The sequence below is a fragment of the Tiliqua scincoides genome, chromosome 1 (assembly GCF_035046505.1).
Source record: "Tiliqua scincoides isolate rTilSci1 chromosome 1, rTilSci1.hap2, whole genome shotgun sequence".
In the NCBI taxonomy this organism is placed as follows: domain Eukaryota; kingdom Metazoa; phylum Chordata; class Lepidosauria; order Squamata; family Scincidae; genus Tiliqua; species Tiliqua scincoides.
In genome coordinates, this window is record NC_089821.1 from 234,979,259 (window position 1) to 235,001,562 (window position 22,304).

General features: G+C 44.1%; 1 protein-coding gene across 2 annotated transcripts; it reads right to left on the minus strand.

The window, feature by feature from the left end:
- Positions 1 to 134: 134 nt before the first annotated feature.
- Positions 135 to 22,304, minus strand: QPCT (glutaminyl-peptide cyclotransferase). Of its 2 annotated transcripts, none has more exons than XM_066617866.1 (7): positions 21,925 to 22,304; positions 12,660 to 12,806; positions 6,978 to 7,259; positions 6,678 to 6,854; positions 4,635 to 4,734; positions 3,767 to 3,883; positions 135 to 3,579 (listed from the first exon to the last, which is right to left on the minus strand). In XM_066617866.1, the coding sequence occupies exons 1-7, from the start codon at positions 22,054 to 22,056 to the stop codon at positions 3,431 to 3,433; spliced, it is 1,104 nt and encodes a 367-aa protein (XP_066473963.1). In that variant the 5' UTR covers positions 22,057 to 22,304; the 3' UTR covers positions 135 to 3,430. The 2 variants fall into 2 exon arrangements, with proteins under 2 accessions (XP_066473963.1, XP_066473953.1); XM_066617856.1 differs by having other exon boundaries at positions 6,678 to 6,857.

The window sequence follows — 22,304 nt, forward strand, 5'->3', positions numbered from 1 at the left end:
TAGTAGAGAACATTATCTCATCCATAATCTATATCTCATACCATAGTCCTTCAGACCAACATTACCTGTAAACATGGGGGGAAAATTAAGAGGTTTCAGATGATTTTTAACAAGGTTTATTTTACTATACACTGATAGTCTATAAGACACTTGTCAATTCAAAAGGAAACAAAACATCTGGTGCCCCATTCAGGTCATGACATTTTAATGAGATCAGACTTAACCAAAATGATGGCCTCTGTTAAAATGGTAACCAAGGACTGTAAGGTGCTAATTTAGTTTATTTTCTTAGAAAACATTTTTGTTCTGTGGCATATGCAATGCAGTCTGATAATGCTGAAGAATGTTGGTGGAAAACACTTCTGCTTATATTTCTGATTTTACATTCCTCTTTCTTATGTTGCACATTCTGACTGGTACACTTAAGCATTCCATGATGTAAAGGAGTTCCTGCAATAACAGGCATGTTTAAATTTTCATTGCCTATGGGCCTGCTGCTCTCCCTTCCTGATACAGTATACGGAGGCTGTTTCCAAGAAAACTGTAAAGTCTCTTGAATGACCTACCCTTTACTGTTCTTATTAGTGTAATCTAGCTAAAACAGATTTTTCCATCCTTATACATAATCCACAACTTTTCTTCTTCTGCTATGATGGGCCAGAATTTAATCTTTCAGTGATTTTACATTGGTGTGATCAATTCTGGGTTTTTTTCTCTGTTTATAAATAGTGTCTGTTCCCTTAATCATGGTGATTTATACCAACACGTGATAATTTCTCTGGAATTTTCAGCCCAATCCTATCCCCTCACCGACTGATGCAGTTGTGCCAAAACAGCTCATGCTGCATCCTAAGGGGGCAGTCCCTTTGGTCTTCTCTGGGTAAGGGAACATTTGCTTCCTTACTCAGGGGTAAACCTATGCAGCATGGAGGGGTCTCTTCAGACCTGTCAGAAATTGCTGGTGGAGGTCTGCATGGATTCGTGTCAGGTTCAGGAAGAGGGTTTGGATTCAGCAGATGCTACTGCTGCCAAACCTGCCCCCTTCCCAGACCTGATCTGACCTCCTCACCTGTGTGAATTAGGAACCTGTTCGTGTTGCCTAACAGTGCTTGATCTGAAGCAACTCTTACGAGTGTGGTGTTTCAGGACAGCTTGATTGTGTAAATGTTAGAGTGACTGTCCAAAATTGAAGATTAACAACCACAAAGGAATGCTACCAGTCCTGCACATACCTAGTGTATGTCTAAACATTTTCCTTCATAAATGCACTCCCCCTTTAAAACCTATTAAAAGGTAAATTATGCTAAAAGTTTCACCCCTGTGTATACCAGTGTCTAACATTACAAACATATAGAAGTATGTAATTATGTGGACAATGCTTGAGGCAGGGAGGTTTTAAAGCTCACCTTTATGAACTTGCACAATAACTCGTGTGATTGGGCACTACAATTTTTCCAATCAGCAGCTGCCATTGGAAAGGAGGAGGTAGAAAGTGAGTGCAGGGCAGACAATGCAGCATCTCAATAGTGGAAATGCCTGGTACAGAATTTTCAGTGGATGGGAGTCATTAAGAGAAGGATGCTTTAGCTATAATGGCTAAGCCATTATCTGTGCTGCTACAGCTAAAGTGACATTAGCTGAAATTAGCAAGACCCATTTTCAATCTTGATTTCCACTACTGAATAGTTTGAGATACCAAGGTGGTGAGCAAGACCAGCCTCTCCTCTAATAAATGGTTGTAGTTGACTGTGTATGGATAATTATGTTTTCATCTTGTACACAGTGTTAACCCATTTGGAGACTCCGTGTAGTATCCCTATATTAAGCTAAAATACAGGAGATGGAGCCCTGCTTCAATGTAGCATCTGTCCTAGTTATTGTAGTAAACTGCCATATAAAGTGTGCTCAGAATTCTCATCTTTTAAGGAAACAGGACCCAAACACATGCTGCATTAACTAGGTGACAATGAAATATGCGTCTTTGGGCACAATCCTAACCAGGTCTACTCAGAAGAAAGTCCTATTTTGTTCAATGGGGCTTACACTCAGGAAAGTGTGGTTAGGATTGCAGCCTTTGTTTTACTCAGGTGTAGCAGCTGTGCAGGTGTGTGGTATGGAGGTAAGGGGCATTGTAGCAAATAACACTTCAAGGTTTAATTAGTTGCTTTGGAGGCACAATTTTCAAGAGGAAAATAGTGCAGAGATGACAGGTTAAAATACCCTTCTACCTCTACACCGTGGTACTAAGTCACGGCCCTGTGTGACTGCAACACATGGGTAAAACTGAGACCCACACTGTACTGTCCCATGGAGAATGTAGCACAGTTTTGGTCTAGTACTTTCTTAGGTTCATTACTTTAGGCATATTGAAATATCAGTGGGTAGAATAATGAAACTGAGAAAATCACTTGGCTAATCTATGATTCCAGTGTGACCTAGTGGCTAGTGTATTGGACTTGGACAAAGAGAATGGGGTTCAAATTTATGGTAAGCCATGAAGCTTGCTGGGTGACCCTGGGCTATCTCTCAGTCTAACCCAGGGGTGCCCAAACCCCGGCCCTGGGGCCACTTGTGGCCCTCAAGGCCTCTCAATGCGGCCCTCAGGAAACTCCTAGTCTCCCAATGAGCCTCTCTCCCTCTGGAAATTTGTTGGAGCACACACTGGCCCGATGCAACTGCATTCAGCGTGAGGGCGACTGTTACTGTTTGACCTCTTGTGTGAGCTGTGGGATGAGGGCTCCCTCCACTGCTTGTTGTTTCACATCTGTGACGCAGTAGCAGCAGCAAAGGAAAGGCCAGCCTTGCTTTGTGCAAGGTCTTTTATAGGCCTTGAGCTATTGAAAGACCTTCATTCATTCATATAAGTTAATCTTTAATATAGTCATTTGTGTAAACTTATGTAAATTTGTTCAAATTTTAAATGTAAATTAATTATTTTTTCCCCGGTACCCGACAGTGTCAGAGAGACAATGTGGCCCTCCTGCCAAAAACTTTGGACACGCCTGGTCTAACCTAATCTCTTCCAGGGTGGTTGTGTCCCATTCCCCACCCCCCATTATTCTCACACCATATACATCACCCTGATTTCCTTGGAGGAAGGGTAGAATAAAAATGGAGGTTAGTCAGTGTTTCATTGTACATATTTGGATTTTTTAGGTTAGAGTATGGTATAAATGGGTTTCTTGTTAGCGCAATTGCCACTGTGCCATAATCAGTTGCTCTCCTCTGTAGGCTACCTTAGAAGAAATAATTAAGTACTACCTAAAGATTTTACTGTAATATTGAATCCTGAAAGACTTATTCTGTTCCAATTCTCATCTAGAGCAGGGAGTAAAATAAGAGATATTATTTCTAAACAATTTGGAAACTGCAGAGCACCTGATGATAGTATTTAAAAAAGAACAGTGATTTGGCAGATACAAAGAGAGTATTAGGGCAGGTTGAGGTACTCCAGCACAAACACTTTTATGATTTTGTTGAGGTTGTCAATGGTGGGCTTGTCAAGGTTTTCTTCATTGTCTTTCATGGTGTGCCACACTCTAGGGAAAGGAGACGGTATCAAGTGAAGGATTGGAACACCTGATTGGAAGAGAAAATCAAGTAAGTAAAGATGATGACCTAAAAATCAGCCCACTTTACTGTTTGCAATGAGGATTGAGTTGTACCAAAAGTTGGGAATGCAGTGTGACTTGATGGCATATATATTACACAATTGCTGTGAGAAATTGTGTGCTAGCTAGAAAACAATTCATATCAATTTCCCTACCCCTTCTTAAAAATGGAACATGATCGTCCTCAACCGGATGTCTTCGTAAGTCACCCTGGAAATACCGACTTTCAGAAGAGTAGTCTTTCAACAAGCCGAAATCATAAAGAGTTTTTTCTGCAGTTAAAAAAAAGGCAATGTTTGTAACCATTAATGGCAATATAATGGCTAAAAAAGACCTGAAACCACATTAAAAGAGGGCAAGAAGTTCCTTCCAGTGATAATGTTCTACACAATTTGATGCAATAAGTGTGAACAAAGCCCAGTTTGCTATGATTGCTAGCTTCCCCTTTAGTATTTACTAATTTAACAGTAAGAGCTGTTTAACAATTACCTATGGGAGAGGTCAGGGGTGAACTCTCTCCCTCACTGGCAGTCTTCAAGCAAAGGCTGATCAGCCATCGTATATTGGGGATGTTTTATCTGCGGCATAAAGCAGCAGGGTTGGACTAAACCTACAAGGACTGACTCGATAAGTCTGCTATGGTCTGGAAAGCTACTTCAGAACTGGTCAGAATTAGGTATTTCACAGGAAATACTGATAAATCCTGTGTTAAAATCTTGTTAGCTACCATGTTAGATATTCACAGTTTGGTTAACATTTGTGCATAGTTCTTTATCTTAATGTGTGGACCCTGTTTTTTTTAAAAAAGATATAGGGAATGTATGTATGAGTGATTTTGTATGAGTACTGACATTCTGATGGTACAATAGTTGTGGCACAAAGGATTTTTTTTCTTATATTTTCTGTCAAGAACTTAACCTCTGGCACACATAGCTCTTAAGAGCTCAGTTTCTACCACTGTATTTGAGATTCATAGAATAGGTTTTGTTTTAATTGATTTCTTTTTGTATTAGCGGCCCTTACCAATTGCTTCAAGTCTCCCAAACCACCGAGCTGTATTCATAAAATAAATGGGAAAAATTGGATTTCGAGCACCAATTAAATCCAGTAACACAAAGAGGTCCTGTAAGAAATCAATAAAGAAATAAAATGTCACTTTCAGGTTTCAGTGGATACATTACTGTAGTATATATACAAAGTTTGTTATGGTCAAATTCCATTCTACTTAATGGGATTTAGGTTAATCACAACTGACTTGTCTTATTGATTCCAGTGATGCTTACTCATGACTTATGCAACCCACTGACTCCAAAATTTGGTAAATGTTGACAATCCCAGAAAAAAATTGTCAGTACGTCACTCAGTAGACACATACTAGTGAATGTTGACAGATCTCACATAGGCAATGTCAACATTTATTGGTTTCTGAACATCTGCGCTTCTGGACAGTTGCAAAAATTCATCTGAGGTTGTCAGTATTTGTCTGTGAATAGCAACATTCACCACATTTCAGATAATCACTATTTAACAGAACTATCACATGATTACTGATAACATTAAATGAACAGAAAATCTTGCTCCTTTCTTATGATCATTCTCACTAAGGAATTGAGCACTTCATTTTATGTTGCTGGCTAGAACAAATATGGGCGGCATAAGTGAACTCTGCATAAAATCATAAGAACAGAGAAAACATCAACATGAGACCATGAGAAATACAACAGACCTGATTTCAAATAACTGCCTGTTGGCTGCATATAAGAAGCTGTTGCAACAGATGTGATTGGCTTGGAGAGTCTTGACAGTGATCCATTGCCCTTCATCTTTAGTGTTATCAAGTTTCCCCATATAGTTGCACTTCTGCAGATTGGCTTTAGTATATACAGGATATTATAGTTTTACTTTTATTATACAAGAGCTTTTGTTGAGAAGCGGTATATAAGTATTCTTAATACAGACTGGGCATTCTTTATCCGAAGTGCTTGAGACCAGAAGTGTTTTGGATATCAGATTTTTCCATATTTTGAAGTATTTGCATATACGTAATGAGAGATCTTGGGGCTGGGGCCCAAGTCTAAACACAAAATTCATTTATGTTTCATATGTCCCTTGTACACATAGCCTGATGATAATTTTATACAATATTTTTAAATAATTTTGTGCATGAACACAGTTTGTGATTTCCGTTTCTCCTCAAACTTGAGAGCAAGAAGTATGTTGGCTTCTTTTGGTACATAAACCCTAATTCTTGGGATTCTATGTCAGCTCTTACTGTGCTAAAGAACATACTGTGCACTCGGTAGTGTGCTTGCAGTTTTTCAGGTTTCTAGACATATTAGCTGTGGACTGTGGTTCATATTATAGGCAAAGGGTACAATGCAGCTTGCTTCATTTCAGTGGGAGAGAAGCAAGTGCTTAAATGCTTCCACTAAGATCAATGAGACTATTACATTTTTGGCAAAAAGACAAAATCTGCCAATGTGTCTAAGGGCACAATCCTAACCCACTTTTCATCACTGGCATAGCTGTGCCGGTGGGGCATGTGCTGCATCCTGTAGTTGGGCGGCAGTCACAGAGGCCTCCTCAAGGTAAGGCAACATTTGTTCCCTTACCTTGGAGTTGCATTGACTTTACTTTGGTGCTGGAAAGTTGGTTAGGATTGCGCCCTAAGATTGATACACTCTTTTCTGCCTCTATCTCACCATAGTCCCAGAGTCCCAAAAGCTTTTTCTGAAATAACTGCAAAACAGTTCAGACAGTTGCATTCAGAGAGTGGTGTCAGAGGCTGGCCAGGTTAGGCACTGGCTGAGGGTCCACAGCTGTAGAGGGCCTACATAGCTAGGCCAGCTGCTGTACCACCCCCCACTATTAGTGGCAGTGCCCCAATGTACCACAAGGGCACGGGTGGAATCCATGAGAGGCTCAGAGCAAGGTTTTACCTCAAGGCTCCCAGCAACCCGGCACTGGTTGTACCAATGAGAAATCAGACCAAATATTTCACAAGCATTCTTCTGCTGCCTGGATCAATGGCTTTAATGTCCCTCTCTCCACACAAATTTCACTTACAATGCCCTGGATCTGATTTGTATTTGTGGCACCCGGTGGATGAGGGGTGGACGCCATTTTCTGGGCCAGGTGGCGAGCGCCGTACAGAGAATCGGAAGGGGACCATCGAACAAAGGCTTCTTCACCATCAAAGAAAATGAGTTGCAGGGAGAGTTCTGGTGGGGACTTTGAGCCAGCCTGCTTTTCAGAGGGTGGGGAAACACAAGAGAAAGTCATGGTCAGTCCAGAAAGCCATGACCCATGTTTTCTTGGTCACAGTCAAGGAAAAAACAAAACGCAACATGCTAGAGACAGGAATACCTTCAGAGAGCGAAGCTGTTTGTCCAGGGAGCGTGCCAGTTCCAGCAGCATAGCACAGGGCACCGCTGAGTCGGTGGCTCCAACAAACACTTGGCCGTCCAATCGGGGAGGGAAATACTTTGAATCATAATGGCAAGCGAGCACCAAATGGCGCTCGGCAAGGGGGTTGAGGGTGCTGATGATGTTTGCAAATGTGCGGTATCCATAAGGAGTGTAGCTCTGAAATGTGTCTTCTTCCACCACCCAGCCAGCCTTGAGTCCTTGCAGTCGGTGCTTGATATGCTGAAAGGGAGATAGGCGCAGGGCAAGTGAGATTAATGCTCTGGACTTTCCAGCAGGTGCCTTGCAAGTGAACTCTTACAGCTAAAAGTACAAGATGCATGTGGCTAATTGAAATGGGATTGTTTTGACTTTTCACCTCGTTTTTATTTTCAGTCGTAAGCTCCTTTGGTGGCCTAACGTGCTGGGAAAAGCAGCTAGAAACGTCAGTAATATGCCGAGATCTGCCTGACAGCGGGTGTGACTCTCTTCCGAAATGTTAGATTAGAGCAGTATCTGTTTACAGCTTTCCTATCAAAACTCAACTGTATCAACTCAACTCAAGTGCAAGGTGCGCCTGATGATGAAGTCAAAGGGCTGCTGTGCTTCAGACTGGGTTGATCTTTAAGGCGAAGGAAATTTTGGAAGAGGAAGTTGCACGTACCTTTAAGTCTTTCGTAATGAAGCCAGTTGCCTATATGGCAGTGGTTCCCAAACTGTATGCTGCAGCACCTGAGGGTGCCAGAGTGAACTCACAGAGGTACCAGAGGATGTCCCTGGCAGTCTTTTTTTACCAGCTCTCCTGGACACTGCCATCTTGGATTGTGCAAGAACTTGCATGCTCCAAGATGGTGGTGCTGCAAAAAAAAAGGTGCCGTGACCATGGTAAGTTTGGGAAGTGCTGCCTATATGGAGAAGCTGGCTCAGGGGGAAAACCAGAGGGGAGTCAGTGTGCAGGTGAGTGGGTGGATGGGCCGGCCAGGCAAAAGGCAACAGAAGCTTGGAGAACACGAGTAAATATGTGGGAACATATCGATATATTTTCTCACACATTCTTGGGGGGGGGGAGAAGAAAGCAGTTAAAAATGTAAGGGAGTGGCATGTTTTGCATGCTACAAGTCCAGTTTGAAATACACAGGAGAAATTCTATGAAAGCAACCACATGCTGGGCTCCAGCTGCTGTTCACTTAATGACATTTAATTGCCCACCATTGATGATAGAGCTTTAGATGTTTCCTTAGCAATATGCTCCATCTGTGTTGGCAACAATCCCTCTGGTACATTAACTGTTATTGGAACCAAAGACTAAATGTGCCTTCAGGCTGGTTTATAACATGTAGCTCCTTGCCCATAAGAAACATAGATATATGTGAATTACAGGGATGTGATTGAGGGCTAGTCATTTACTCACAAGGTTACGAACTGTTATGTCTATAGAAATTAAACTAATGAAGAGGAAATCCAAGACTCAGTGCTTAGCAGAATGAAATCACACAAGTCTGAATTAAATATGAGTACGCCACTGGACTTCCTTCTCCCACATGACACTGCATATATCCTGCATTCTTCATCAGAGGCCCTGCTCTGTGTCCTGAAACATGGAGTGCAGAGATGTGCAGTGAGGTCCAAGCCAGGGGAGGCAACATACATTCACTCTCCCCCCTTAAGCTCAGTCTCTGAAATACATTCTCTCTCCCCCCCCCCCAACAAAAATAAATAAATCTCAGCTTCTGGAGCACTCTCCCTCCCGTTTTTTTTTAACTCAACTCACCTCTCCCCCCCCCCCCCCCACTCATAGCTAGAGACAACTCAGTTCAGGGCTCCTGAAGCAACTAGAAAATGGCTGCTCCTGGTGTTTTGGAGAGTCAGCCCACTGTGCAGGCGCCCTGCTTTTTCATGGTCTGTTTATGTTTTTTAACAGAAGAGAAGCAACTCTTCCTGCTGCTTCCCCAGAGCTTAATGATACAGACATCCTGCTGTTTTTTTATTGGCTAGCTAGCCGCCCTGCTTCTTTTTTCTTGAAGCTAGCTATGAATATAGCCCTAACCTACTGGAGGCAAGTCTTCCTAATGCCTTTTCAGAGACCAATGATACAATCGCTGTCTTTTTTATTACTGGGCAAATGGAAGCAGCTTTTCCTGGTGCCCCTCCTCTTTGGTGTTTAAGTGCATAGGTGTTCCGACCTATTTTGTACCTTGCAAACTATAGCTACTAAAATGATTGGTAGCTCTCATTCTCTCTATATCTCTCTCTTTGTGTGTGTGTTGCTTAAACAGACTGAGCTGAGCAGAGAGGGCAACTTCGGAAAGGGAAAGAAAAGGTATGTTTTTTAACGTACATCACTGATACACTGGTCAAGGCCAGCCTGTCCATGAAGTGACGTGAAACCATCACCCAGAGCAGCAAAGTTGGAGGACAGGCCAACTTCCTCCTCCTCCAGAAAGCTGAAGCAGGTGGTGAAAATTCATTTATTTCAGTTGGCTTTCTGTTGACATTGCTCTGATTTTGGTTGCTTCTTGGTTATCACAGTATTTTATTGTCTCTTAATTGTTGTTATTGCAATTCTGTTGTATTTTTAAGTGATCCAGGTTTAAGATCCAGGTTCAAATCCCTGCTCACCATTCCTGGGAGACCTTGGGCCAGTCACTATCTCTCAACCTCGCCTACCTCACAGGATTGTTGTGAGGACAAAAGGAGGGGAGGAATGATGTACACCACCCTGAGCTCCTTGGAGGGAGGGTGATATAAAAATGTGAAAAATAAATAAAATTAAACAAAATTAGTAAGTGTTGTTAGCTGCCATAATGGTCCTTTTGGTAATGAATAGGCAGGAAACAAATATTTTAATACATAAAAGTCGATCAGCATAGGACTCTGTGTATTTTCTAGGAAGGAAATCCCAATTAAGTAAATGGTTCGGAGAAACTATCTGGACCAATCTGATGTTGGCCATCTCTGAAGTTGAGAAGGTTGAATCGTTTTTGGAAAAGATTTTTACACTTTTTACCTTTTACACTTTAGAAAGTACTAGAGAAGCAACAGAATACAGACATAACAAGAAGAAAAGACTGATCAATATTAATACAGTATATGAACAGGGAACCCAGAGTGGAGTTCAGCGAATCAACTGTTTGGGGACAGTTTGGGAAACTGATTCTAGGCACATACCCACAGGTGATCAGTGTTATCCTAGCTGACAGCACTGATAACCTATTTGACTGTGAAATCCTCAAATGCAGAAGACCCTTTCCTAAGGGCAAAACTGGCAACTAGGCATTGAATGTACTTTCGAGGAAGCTTTATTTTCAGGTACCCACAGAGATACAGATTCTTGTTTGAACATGCCCAATGGTTTCTATGCTTGCGATGTCACTGTTTTTCTCTTTGCTTAGGCTGTCTGCCAGTAGATCTCCAAGGAAACAATAGAATTAGGTGCAACAGACACACAGTCTTTCAAACAGGTTCTTTCTGCTTCATCAGTTGCAGGTCACTGAGCTCACCTGTCATTACATCTGCTCTTTACTGAAACAGATTACTACTGCTTTAGCATCTCTCCTGCTTATCCCATTTTAATATGATAAATGTTCAATTGTTACAACTAGGTTTGGCCACTCTGGGTACCTGTCTTTTAACTTAAGGATTTCACATTTACCCAGCACCAAATGTGTGATATTTTGTGGCTGGGGAATTCAGATCTTCCTTTAGCTAGCACTTCAATTGCTTTTTATGTTGCCAATATAGAATGTGGCTGTTGATTTAAAAAGACAAACTACTTTTTATACTGCCAGCAATGCCATGGCATCTATGTTCATGTGCAAAATGGAAATATCTTTGCTCTGAGAAGCTTACATGCTAAATTCTTTTTACATCAGGGAAGATAGAGAAGGCAGGTGATGGGAAGATGAGATGGGGTGGAATGGTAAGGGATAAATGTGAACACAGGCACTGAGCTCTTGTTCACAGTTGGGAATGAAGATAAAAGGTTGCACAAATGTCATAGGCACCTATGGGTTTGTCTGTGATGTCCTCTAGAGATGATGATACAACTCCTTCTTCCAGGCCTTTAATTTTTATTTTAATTGTGTGATTTTTTTTTCAACCCTGTATTCTCACTGTGATGATGCGCTTGATTCAGTGTATAGAACATTTAGGGAGGACTTGCAGCTACCATAAATGAGAGCCTCTGCTTTGCATTTACAAATGCTTTTGCATTGACTTATTGATCTTTAATTTATCAATGAGGTCTGAAACATCTTCTCTTTTAACCTCTATCTGACTTAATTCCTTGGTCAGGAGGGGCCGTTCGGGCAGCGGTATCTGCCCGAGGTCTTCTGCCGTGAAGACAGATGCAAAGAACTCATTTAATTTCTCTGCCATCTCTAGGTTTCCTTTTATCTCCCCTTTCCCTCCCTCACCATCCAGAGGCCCAACCGCTTCTCTGGCAGGTTTCCTGCTTCTAACATATTTGAAGAAGCTTTTATTATTCCCCTTAATGTTGCTGGCCATGTGTTCCTCATAGTCTCGCTTGGCCTCCCATATCACCTTCTTACATTTCTTTTGCCACAGTTTATGTTCCTTTTTATTCTCCTCATTAGGGCAAGACTTCCATTTATGGAAGGAAGCTTCCTTGCCGTTTACAGCCTCTCTAACTTGGCTCGTTAGCCATGCGGGCACCCTCCTGGATTTAGTGGAACCCTTCTTTCTTTGCGGTATACACCTCTGCTGTGCCTCTATTACTGTTTTAAGCAGCCTCCAGGCACTCTGGAGAGATTGGCCTCTTTTTACCTTCCCTTTCAACCTCCTTCTAACCAGCCTCCTCATTTGAGGGAAGTCCGCCCGTCGGAAGTCAAGGGTTTTTGTTAGAGATTTGCCCGGTATTCTTCCCCCGACGTGCACGTCGAAACGGATCGCAGCATGATCACTGTTCCCCAATGGCTCCATAACATTGACATCTCTAACCAGGTCCTGTGTACCACACAATATTAAATCCAGAGTCACGTGTCCTCTGGTGGGCTCCATGACTAGCTGCTCTAAGGCACAGGCATTTAGCATGTCAAAGAATTCGGTCTCCTTTTCGTGACCAGAACACAAATTGACCCAGTCAATATGAGGATAATTGAAGTCCCCCATGATTACAACCCTGCCGGTCCTTGTCACCTCCCTGATCTGTTTCCTCATTTCAAGGTCCCCTTCCAGTTTCTGGTCTGGAGGACGCCCCCAGTATTACATCACCCCACAGGCCTGGTAATTTAACCCACAGAGATTCTACGGTGGAGTCGGACCCGCCTTCAATCTCTACTTTGCTGGATTCTATCCCTTCCCTAACATAAACGGCCACCCCACCTCCAACACGCCCCTCCCTGTCCCTCCTGTAGAGTTTATAGCCCGGGATTGCAGTATCCCACTGATTCTCCGCATTCCACCAGGTTTCCGTTATGCTTCAGGGCGTTTTGCTGAAGGCAGAGACAGCACATAGTAGGATATTATCATAGGCCATCATGTGCAGAATAATTTACTGTGAATCGGTGTGAACCAGTATGACTAGAAGTAGGAGATAGATGATGACAAGGAGAGAGAGGGGGCAAGGGGTAAGGTTTACTGTGGAGATCAGCATGGTCTGCATTCTAAACTGTCCAGTCTTACCTGCCGCACAGCATAACTCCCTGGTGATCCTGGGTATCTCTCAATCAGAATGGGCTGCAAGTCATTCTGCCACATCTGATTGATGTCTGTGTGTGCAGCAACTTGGTGGATGACTGTCGCATTTAGAATAGTTGGACGGTGGGAATACTGTGGAGGGAATCAAAAGCAAGGTTATGATAACAAGCAGGCATAAGAAAGAGTGGGTGCCTGTCATACATTGCTTATGAAGGTGTTTTTGTTTTTTGTTTTTCTAGCAGGAGAATTAGACCAAGCCAGTGTATGGAAATACACATACACTTAGGCTGCAATGGTGTCCACAATCAACCTAATGTTGGCCTTCAGATCCACCATAGTCACTGGAAGGTGCCTCTCTCTACCTGAGGAAGTATGATGAATTAGGTTCACCTAGAGTCCATGTCTATTAGAGGGCACACATGGCTACGCGAACCCCAGAACCTTCTATATTGGTTGCAGTGGTCACATCCAATGTGACCTATAAGGTCCTATAAGACCTATAGGTCCACATTGGACCTATCCAATATGACCAAATGGCCTATAAGCCATTTCTGCCCAAGGTTGCATATATACAACAGGGACTAAAAGTGTACACCTCTGGGAGGGGCAAAAATGGGTTAAGGGGCAAGTGGAGACCATCATGGGGGCTTTGTCGCAGGGCCTAGGGCACTCCTCCTTGATACAATCCCACATGGATGCACATGAATAGCAGAATCATGAGAATGGGGCCAATTATGTGGATCTTTCCAAGCCAATCAATGGCAGCTCCTGGGGGGGGTGCAGGGGATGGAAATCATTAAATGGGATAAACCTTGATGATGAGCCCCCACCCACATGATACTGGTGTTCAGATACCACAGCCTTGTGGGCTTGCACTGCAGAGAAGTGATTTCCACCCAAGTGTGTATGTGATAGATAATTAGTTTGTAATTACTATTATTATTAAGGTTTATATACTGCTTTTCAACAAAAAAGTTCACAAAGTGTCTTTATTTATAAATAATAAATCGCCCCTATCCCAAAAGTGATCACCATCTATTTTGTTCTATGCCACAAAGTCCAATTAAATGGGTTGCACTTGCTGCACAAGAGGGGAGTGTCACAAGAGAAAATAAAAAGCAGCTACACAGCACAGCTGGTTCATTAATTTTGTTCCCCATTTCACTCTAAATGCTTGGAACACAAAATAATGCCATTGTATAAATCGATGATAAGGCCACACCTGGAGTATTGCGTTGAGTTCTGGTCTCCCCATCTCAGAAAGGACATAGTGGAAATGGAAAAGGTGCAGAAGAGAGCAACCAAAATGATTCCTGGGCCGGGGGCACCTCCCTTAATGAGGAAAAGCTACAGCGTTTGGGGCTCTTCAGTCTAGAAAAGAGGCGCCTGAGGCAGAGACATGATTGAGACATACAAAATTATGCAGGGGATGTATAGAGTGGATAGAGAGATGCTCTTTTCCCTCTCACATAACACCAGAACCAGGGGACAGTCACTAAAATTGAGTGTTGGGGAGGTAGGAAAATATTTCTTTACTCAGCGTGTGGTTGGTCTGTGGAACTCCTTGCCACAAGATGTGGCATCTTGCTTAGAGGCCTTTAAGAGGGTATTATGGAGAAAAGTCCTTCATAGGTTACAAGTCATGATAGGTATATGCAAGCTCCTGATTTTAGTAGTAGGCTACCTGAGAATGTCAGATGCAGGGGAGGGCACCAGGACGCAGGTTGTGTCTTGCTGTCTTGTGTGCTCCCTGAAGCATTTGGTGGGCCACTGTGAGATACAGGAAGCTGGGCTAGATGGGCCTTTGGCTTGAGTGGGGCCAGTGGGGCTCTTATGTTCTTTTGGGTGCAATCCTAACCCACTTTCAAGCACTGACATAGCTGTGCCAATGTAGTGTGCACTGCATCCTGCAGTGGGGAGGTAGTCAAGGGGGCCTCCTCAAGCTAAGGACATGTTTGTTACCTTACCTTGAGGACTGCATTGTGGCTAAGTCAGTGCTGGAAAGTTGGTAAGGATTGCACCCTTTATCAGTTAACAGTGGTGTCACTAGAATTTGTGTGCAGTGGACCCAGTGCGGGAGGCCTGCGCATCACCCCATGCAGTGGGCGGGGCAATGCCCCAGGTGGTGGGTATGGTGAGGTACCATCGCCCTGCCCCCACTGGTTTTTTGGCTGTACCTTTTGTTAGAACACAGTTATTTCAATGTGTTTTGTTTCATTGCATTCTGCATGAAATTACGCATTGATTGATATATAACATGATAGTATTATTCCTCCAAACTCTGATTTTAGTGATTTTGGAAACTTGTAGAGTCTCTCTCTCTCTCTCTCTCTCTCTCTCTCTCTCACACACACACACACACACACACACACACACACACACACACCCCGTGTCAACTTACTAACACCTTATTGCAGCAGTTTCAAACTTTTAGCACTGGGACCCACTTTTTAGAATGATAATCTGTCCAAGACCCACTGGAAATGATGTCATGGCCAGAAGTGACATCATCAAGCAAATTAAAATAAAAGAAATAATGAAATAAGGGGGAGCCAGTCCTGTTCCACCAAGTGAATCTACTCTGAAGTAAATCCTACTGTGGTCAATGGGGCTTACTCTCAGGAAAGTGTGGGTAGTATAGCAGCCTGTGAGCCCAGTCCTATGCATATCTACTCTGAAGTAAGTTCCATAGTGGTCAGTGGGGCTTACTCTCAGGAAAGTGTGGGTAGAATTGCAGCCTGTGAGCCCAATCCTATGCATGTCTACTCTGAAGTAAGTCCCATAGTGGTCAATGGGGCTTACTCTGTAGTCTGCCTGCAGTAACACCCACCCAAAAAGAATCAGAGAGATTTCCAGTCCTCCCCAGTGCCCAGTTTAAAGTTCTTCTATTTCAGGCACATCAAGACAAAGACCCTCCTGGCTTTGCAAGTGCAAAATAGAAAACTTTCCCCTTACCAGTTGAAGCCTCTTTTTTGTCCTTTATAGGGGGGGGGGGAAGGCTGCCTTCTGGAGCATTTGTTGCACTTCAGTTTCATTGGAACAAGACCATTCTGGTGCCCTCACATTCCCCTTTGCCTGGCCTGACCAGCAGCCAAGGCATGTCTGCCTACTCGTGAGTAAACACGACCATGAGGCTGCTTCGCTTTCCATAGGGCTCAATAGATTGCAGCTGGGAGGCAGGGACCTCCTTCTCAGGTGTTTTGGGGGGCTGCATTCATTGGATCAGGACCATTCTGACACTGTTGGAGTCCGCTCAGCCTGCCCTTTCCGACGGACTATGGCAAGTATGCCTACTCATGAATAAACACAGCCACATGTCTTTGTTTCCGGTTCAATAGACACAGCTGGGAGGGAGGCAGGGACCTCCTTCTCCCTTTTGTGTTTTTGGGGGCTGCATTCATTGGATTGGGACCATTCTGGTGTCGTTGGATTCCTTTCAGCCTGCCCTTACCGACAGACTATGGCAAGTACGCCTACTCACAAGTAATTGCGTGATACGGCTCACTTTCATTTTCCATAGGGCTCCATGCATTTTTTCCTTCCGGTTTTTTGGCCATAACTTTTGAATGAAAGGAGCAATTTCAATTCTGTTTTCTTGCACTGCACTCCACTGGCCATTCCACATCCAACGGTGTATGGCATGATGCGGTAGCTCCTAAAGCGACGATTTTAGTGCATCACCCCTCTGGTGCGACCCGCACCCCCCACACCCCCATAGCGATGCCAGTGTCCATTAATCACTTCTCCCATGTACCACACACAGTAGTGCCCAGCCTGTGGTGCTCCACCTCACTCTCCCCTACATTCCACACCAACCTGGGCCCACATGATAGCTGACTACCTGGTGTGCAAATATCTGAGTCATTATGTGGTATACTGTGAGTCAATCTTTTTGAAGGAGAGATGTACAAATCTCTCATTTTCTGAATTTTTTTTCTAGAGATTGGCTAGTCTTAGACTATGTGTGCTCCACATTTCAGGGGTTGAATTGTTGGGGAAGTGCCCTAATAACATCAATATCCCTGCTAGTGGAGGTCTTAAAACTGAACAGAACTGATTGCTAAAAGTTTACTGTTTGGGATTCCGTGCTTTGTTTCATCATCATTATCATCATGGAGCGGCTTTCGATACCATCAACCATGGTATCCTTCTGGGCCGATTGACCAGGTTGGGGGTTGGAGGCACTGTTTTGCGGTGGTTCCACTCCTACTTGGAGGATCGGTCCCTGATAGTGGTGCTGGGGGATGCTTGCTTGACGCCCTGGCCCTTGAGGTGTGGGGTGCCACAGGGTTCAATTCTGTCCCCCATGCTATTTAACATCTACATGAAACCGCTGGGAGAGGTCATCCGGGGATTTGGAGTGGGGTGCCATCAACATGCTGATGACATCCAGCTCTATCTCTCCTTTCCTCCAGATTCCAGGTTGGCGGTTGAGGTCCTGGAGCGCTGTCTGGAGGCAGTGAGGATCTGGATGAGGGCTAACATGCTGAAATTAAATCCAGATAAGACGGAGGTTCTCCTGGTTCAGAAATCCTCGATGCAGGTGCTGGAGTATTGGCTTGTGCTGAATGGGGTTGCACTCCTCCTGAAGGAGCAGGTCTACAGCTTGGGGGTCCACCTGGACTCACAGCTGCTCCTGGATTCCCAGGTGGCATGGGGTGCTAGGGAGGCTTTTGCTCAGCTTCAGCTGGTGCACCAGCTGCGGCCGTACTCAGCGTGTGGTTGGTCTGTGGAACTCTTTGCCACAGGATGTGGTGATGGTGACTGGCCTGGACGCCTTTAAAAGGGGATTGGACAGGTTTCTGGAGGAAAAATCCATTACAGGGTACAAGCCATGATGTGTATGCGCAACCTCCTGATTTTAGAAATGGGCTATGTCAGAATGCCAGATGCAAGGGAGGGCACCAGGATGCAGGTCTCTTGTTATCTGGTGTGCTCCCTGGGGCATTTGGTGGGCCGCTGTGAGATACAGGAAGCTGGACTAGATGGGCCTATGGCCTGATCCAGTGGGGCTGTTCTTATGTTTTTATGTGCAGACCTGGCCATGGTGACCCATGCCATGGTGACATCGAGGTGAGCTATTGTAACACACTCTGTCCTTGATGACGGTTCGGAAACTGCAATTAGTGCAGAATGCGTCAGCCCATGTAGTTACTGGAAGTAGGCGGTTTGACTCTGTCAGATCGCTTCTCCAGCGGCTGCACTGGCTACCCATTTGTTTCTGGGCCCAATTCAAGGTGCTGGTTTTGACCTTTAAAGCCCTATACTGCTCAGGGTATCTTAGAGATCACCTACTCCCATACAATCCGGCTTGTCCTCTCAGGTCATCAGAGAAGGCCTTTTTACAAGTGCTGCCACCCAGAGAGGTACGTGGGGCAGCAGCAAAAAATAGGGCCTTCTCAGTAGTGGCACCAATGCTATGGAACTCCCTCCCCCTTGACTTATGAACTGCTCCCTCTCTTGAAACTTCTGTCGAGGCCTGAAGACTTTTCTTTTCAGACAAGCCTTCTGAGTCCTGGCCTTTTAAACAACATTTTTTAAAAACACTTTTTACACCTTTTAACACCTGGTTACAGGCCATGGGTCCTTTTTATAAATTGCTGCTGGCTGCTCTTTTAAACTTTTTATCTGATTGCCGTTTTTAAGATGTCTGTTAATATTTTTACCTTGTTTTAAATTGTTTTTAATGTGTGTTTTAATTATTGTTGTAAGTCGCCTTGGGTCCCTTCGAGGCGAAAGGCGTGATATAAATAAATAAATAAATTCCAGTTTCCTGATTTTAGTGTCCACAGTTAAGAATTGTGTTTATAGCTTTACATAAGAAGTACCCTGCTGGATCAGGTCAAGGGCTCATCTATTCCAGCTTCCTTTACCTTTCAGTGGCCCAGTAGATCCCACAAGATAACGTTATCTGTATCCTGTTACTACTCCCTTACATTTGGCATTCAGAGATAGGCTACCTCTAAAACTTGGAGGTTTCATACAGTGCTCATGACCTCCTCCTGTGATGGATTTTTCCTCCATGAATCTGTCCAATCCCCTTTTAAAGACATCTAGGCCTGGTGCCATCACACATTTATTTAAGGATGAATGATAAAAATAATTATCTTACTTGTAGTCTTATTGGCAATAATACCACAGATGATACTAGCCTGAAGGGCTCTCTGAACCCAGTGAGAAAAGGGTCAAGCACCTCCTCCCCAACAGCTGACCCTCTCTTCGGCAAGGAAACCTCCCACAGTTCTTTCCTCAAACAAGCCGACCCTTGGGAGACGGAGTCATGCAAGTGAGCCTCACTTGTGGCTTGGCTTTGAGTGAGTTTCTCAGGCAGAAAAAGCGATTGATCTGGAAAAGGGCAGGGGAAACCAACATTTACATGTCTCTAGAGTTCCAGTAAGTGGTATGAAGAACTGGAACAACAGTTTATTTATAAAGGATGACTAGAAGTCTGTGAAAACTGAGCCACTTTTCATTTTTGGCCTGCTTGGGCTTTGTCCCATGGCACCCCAACCTTCCTTCTGTATCCCCCTAGAGCTGCCAAACCTCATCTCCCAAGTTGCAGGAGTCAGTTAGCAGTCCCATGTTTACAACCCCCCCTTGCTCTCAGCCCTCCCATGTTCTCAGCCCTCCATATTACCCCCCCCCCCCCCAAATTCTTACCAGTGCTGTTCCCAACTGCATCCCCAGGGTCACCAGTGTCTTTCGGAGAACACCTGTGCATATAGCACAACAACCCCCTCCTTGTTACTGTTTTTTAAATCCACATGTACTGTATTTGGGGATTTTTAAATTTCTGATGGGCTGTTTGAAGTATTCATTTTTAAAACAAATTCGTGCATACAAGTCTGTGTGCTTTTCGTAGCTACTGACAGCCTTTTGGGATAGAATGGCATGTATACAAACTGGATGGGTGAACAAAGAAACACACAAATAACTTGCACAGCAGGAGCTGTGACAGGAGCTGTGTTTTCACATGATCTCAATGTCTTTTGGAGGAATTTGTGAGAAACTATTTAGGACAGTAATTTGATTTTTCTTAACGTTCTCCAAGCATGTATGTTCTGTACATACATGTACAGATCTATCATTTTTGAAGACAATAGTAAGTGCTCTAATATTATGTCCATACAGATGTCAGGACCTTAATAAGAATATGTGAAAAACATTTTGTGTGTGTGTGTGTGTGAGAGAGAGAGAGAGAGTTGAGGAGGAACTCCAATTAGTAATTGACTTTGGTTCTTGTGATAGTTGCCTGAGACTGCACACCTGTATAAGTGTGAGGGGAACAGGACACATAACAATCCATAGCCCAGCAACAATACTATATATCTGCTTATGTCCCTCCCAGTGGCATCACTAAGGTTTGCATCACCTGGTGCAGGAGGCCAGTATATCACTCCCATGTTGGACCTCCCCCCATGCAGTAGGCGGGGCAATATCTCAGGCAGTGGCATAATGATGATGCACCATTACCCCACCCCAATGGATTTTGGCTATAACTTTTGATGGAATAGAGATATTTCAATGCAGTTTGTTTAACTGCATTCTGTATGAAATCACACATTGAATGAAATATAGCATGATGGTATTATTTGAAAGTACCAAGATTTAAAAATTTTTTGGCCATTAGTGGTGTCACTTCCCCCACGTGCGTCACCTGGTGCAAACTACACACCCCCAGCGGCACCACTGACCACTGAGTCAGTGGCGCCACTGCCAAAGTCACTCTGAGAGTCTTCCCAAGCCATCCTGGCAACTTCTCCCAGAACATGGTTTGCAGGAAGGCACATAATGCAATCACCTTGCTGAAGTGAAGACAACCTGAGTCTCATTTGGGCACTCTGTGTGTGCCACGTTGAATGCCATGGTGGAAGGAAGACAGAAAGTAAATGTAAATCCATTTGTTTCTGAATTCTGGTTGATAGCCAACTGATACTCTGATGTGAACACATCTTAACTCAGGGGCTAATAACTTGCTTTCCATTTGCTTTCCAATGGCATATTTGGTGCTATCACTGCCACAGGTACTGAGGGTTCAAGGGGAAGCTCAGCCATGAGGGCCCTCTAACCTGGCTGGTTCCTGATCTCATGCAGAATGCTAAATTTTGGGTTTCATAGTAACTAGCCCCAAGCAAGTTACAATTAACAGAAATTAGAAAACAAAATAAAGCAGGTAAAATCAGGTAAAATCAAAATACAAACAGCAAAATACATCAATAGGCCTCCTGGAAAAGGCAACTTCAAAGCTGCCACTGCTGAGAATGGCCGTTCCACATATCCTCCAATTTAACCTCAGACAGAGATGGGGCATGGAACAGAGACTGCCTGATGATTTCAGTGGGCAAGCAGAATCATATGGGATTCTACATGTGATTCTATTTATTTGAACCGTGAGTCACCTTCAGTGCCCCTTGTGGGAGAGAAATATTTTAATTAATAAATAAACACGTTGCCTGAACTGCCTGTGGGCTCTGTGTGTTGCCACATATTGTTTCACTACAGAACACAAATAACTTTCTCTTAAATAACTTCATAACTTATGGTGCACTCCTTCTGCATGTTGATCTAGAAGAAAGTGTCGCTGAATTTACTTCTGGGGAAACATGTACAGCATTGGGATGTTACATCTGTGTTGTAGTACACTCTAGCTGGATTTTGTGGTGAATTTATTTATCACAGCCTGTTCCACCTTTGTTCCATTTCACCTAAAACAGTATACATGGCATCCTAAGACAGGTTTGGCTTTCATACGCTTGCCACATCAAGGGCGTGCAGGTTCAGAACCTGCTCTGTTTTGATTCACTGTCAGCCTCTACTGAATGTGCATTTTCTTTTTCTGATGTGCTCTGGTTTGTGACAAAACAACTGGGCTGAATGGGTGGAATTTATTTCTACGTTTGTCACCTGTTTTCAAGATAAACGACACCCCCCCCCTTTCTGGGCAATCTATATACAGAGAATTCAAGACATAATAACACGGTCGGTAATAATGCAAGCAAGGCACATGAGCAGCACAGAGAGTTCAGCCCTCCTACGTACTGTATTATCACCACCATCAAGATGCACATTCAAGTCAGTGCCATGCTAATGGTGCTGAAATGATCTGGAGTGCTCTTTTAAAGTCTTCCCAAACCTGTCCCTGAGAAGAGCCCACAGCCCCTCCCCACCAACTGCCTTCCTGCCAACCATTCCCTTTCCACTCCCATTGCACCCAGAAAGAGAGAAGAAACCCCAAAGGGGCCTGACCCACCTTCTCCAGAGTCCAGTCTGCTCTTCCTTCCCTGCCACTCACTTTCCAGGGCAAGGAGGCTACAGCCAGGGCCAGCAGCCAGGCCAGGCACAGGGATGCCAGAGCCTGGCTGCCCCTGACTCTCCCGGCCATGCCTCTCCAGCAGATGCTTCTCCGATTGATGTGGCAATAACTGGCTGCCAGGTCTATTGCGGAGGACGCTCTGTTAGTACATGATGAGAGGCAGCTTCAGGGAGCTGGAGGAGGAGAGAAAGGGGCAGTACTGGGGGAGTGGTGCAGCCGCCCCACAGAGCAGCTGGAAGAGCTGGCGGCTGATGTGGCTGCCTGTGATTCACTTCACAGTCTCTACCTTTGCATCTGCTTTCAGGAGGCTCAGCTTG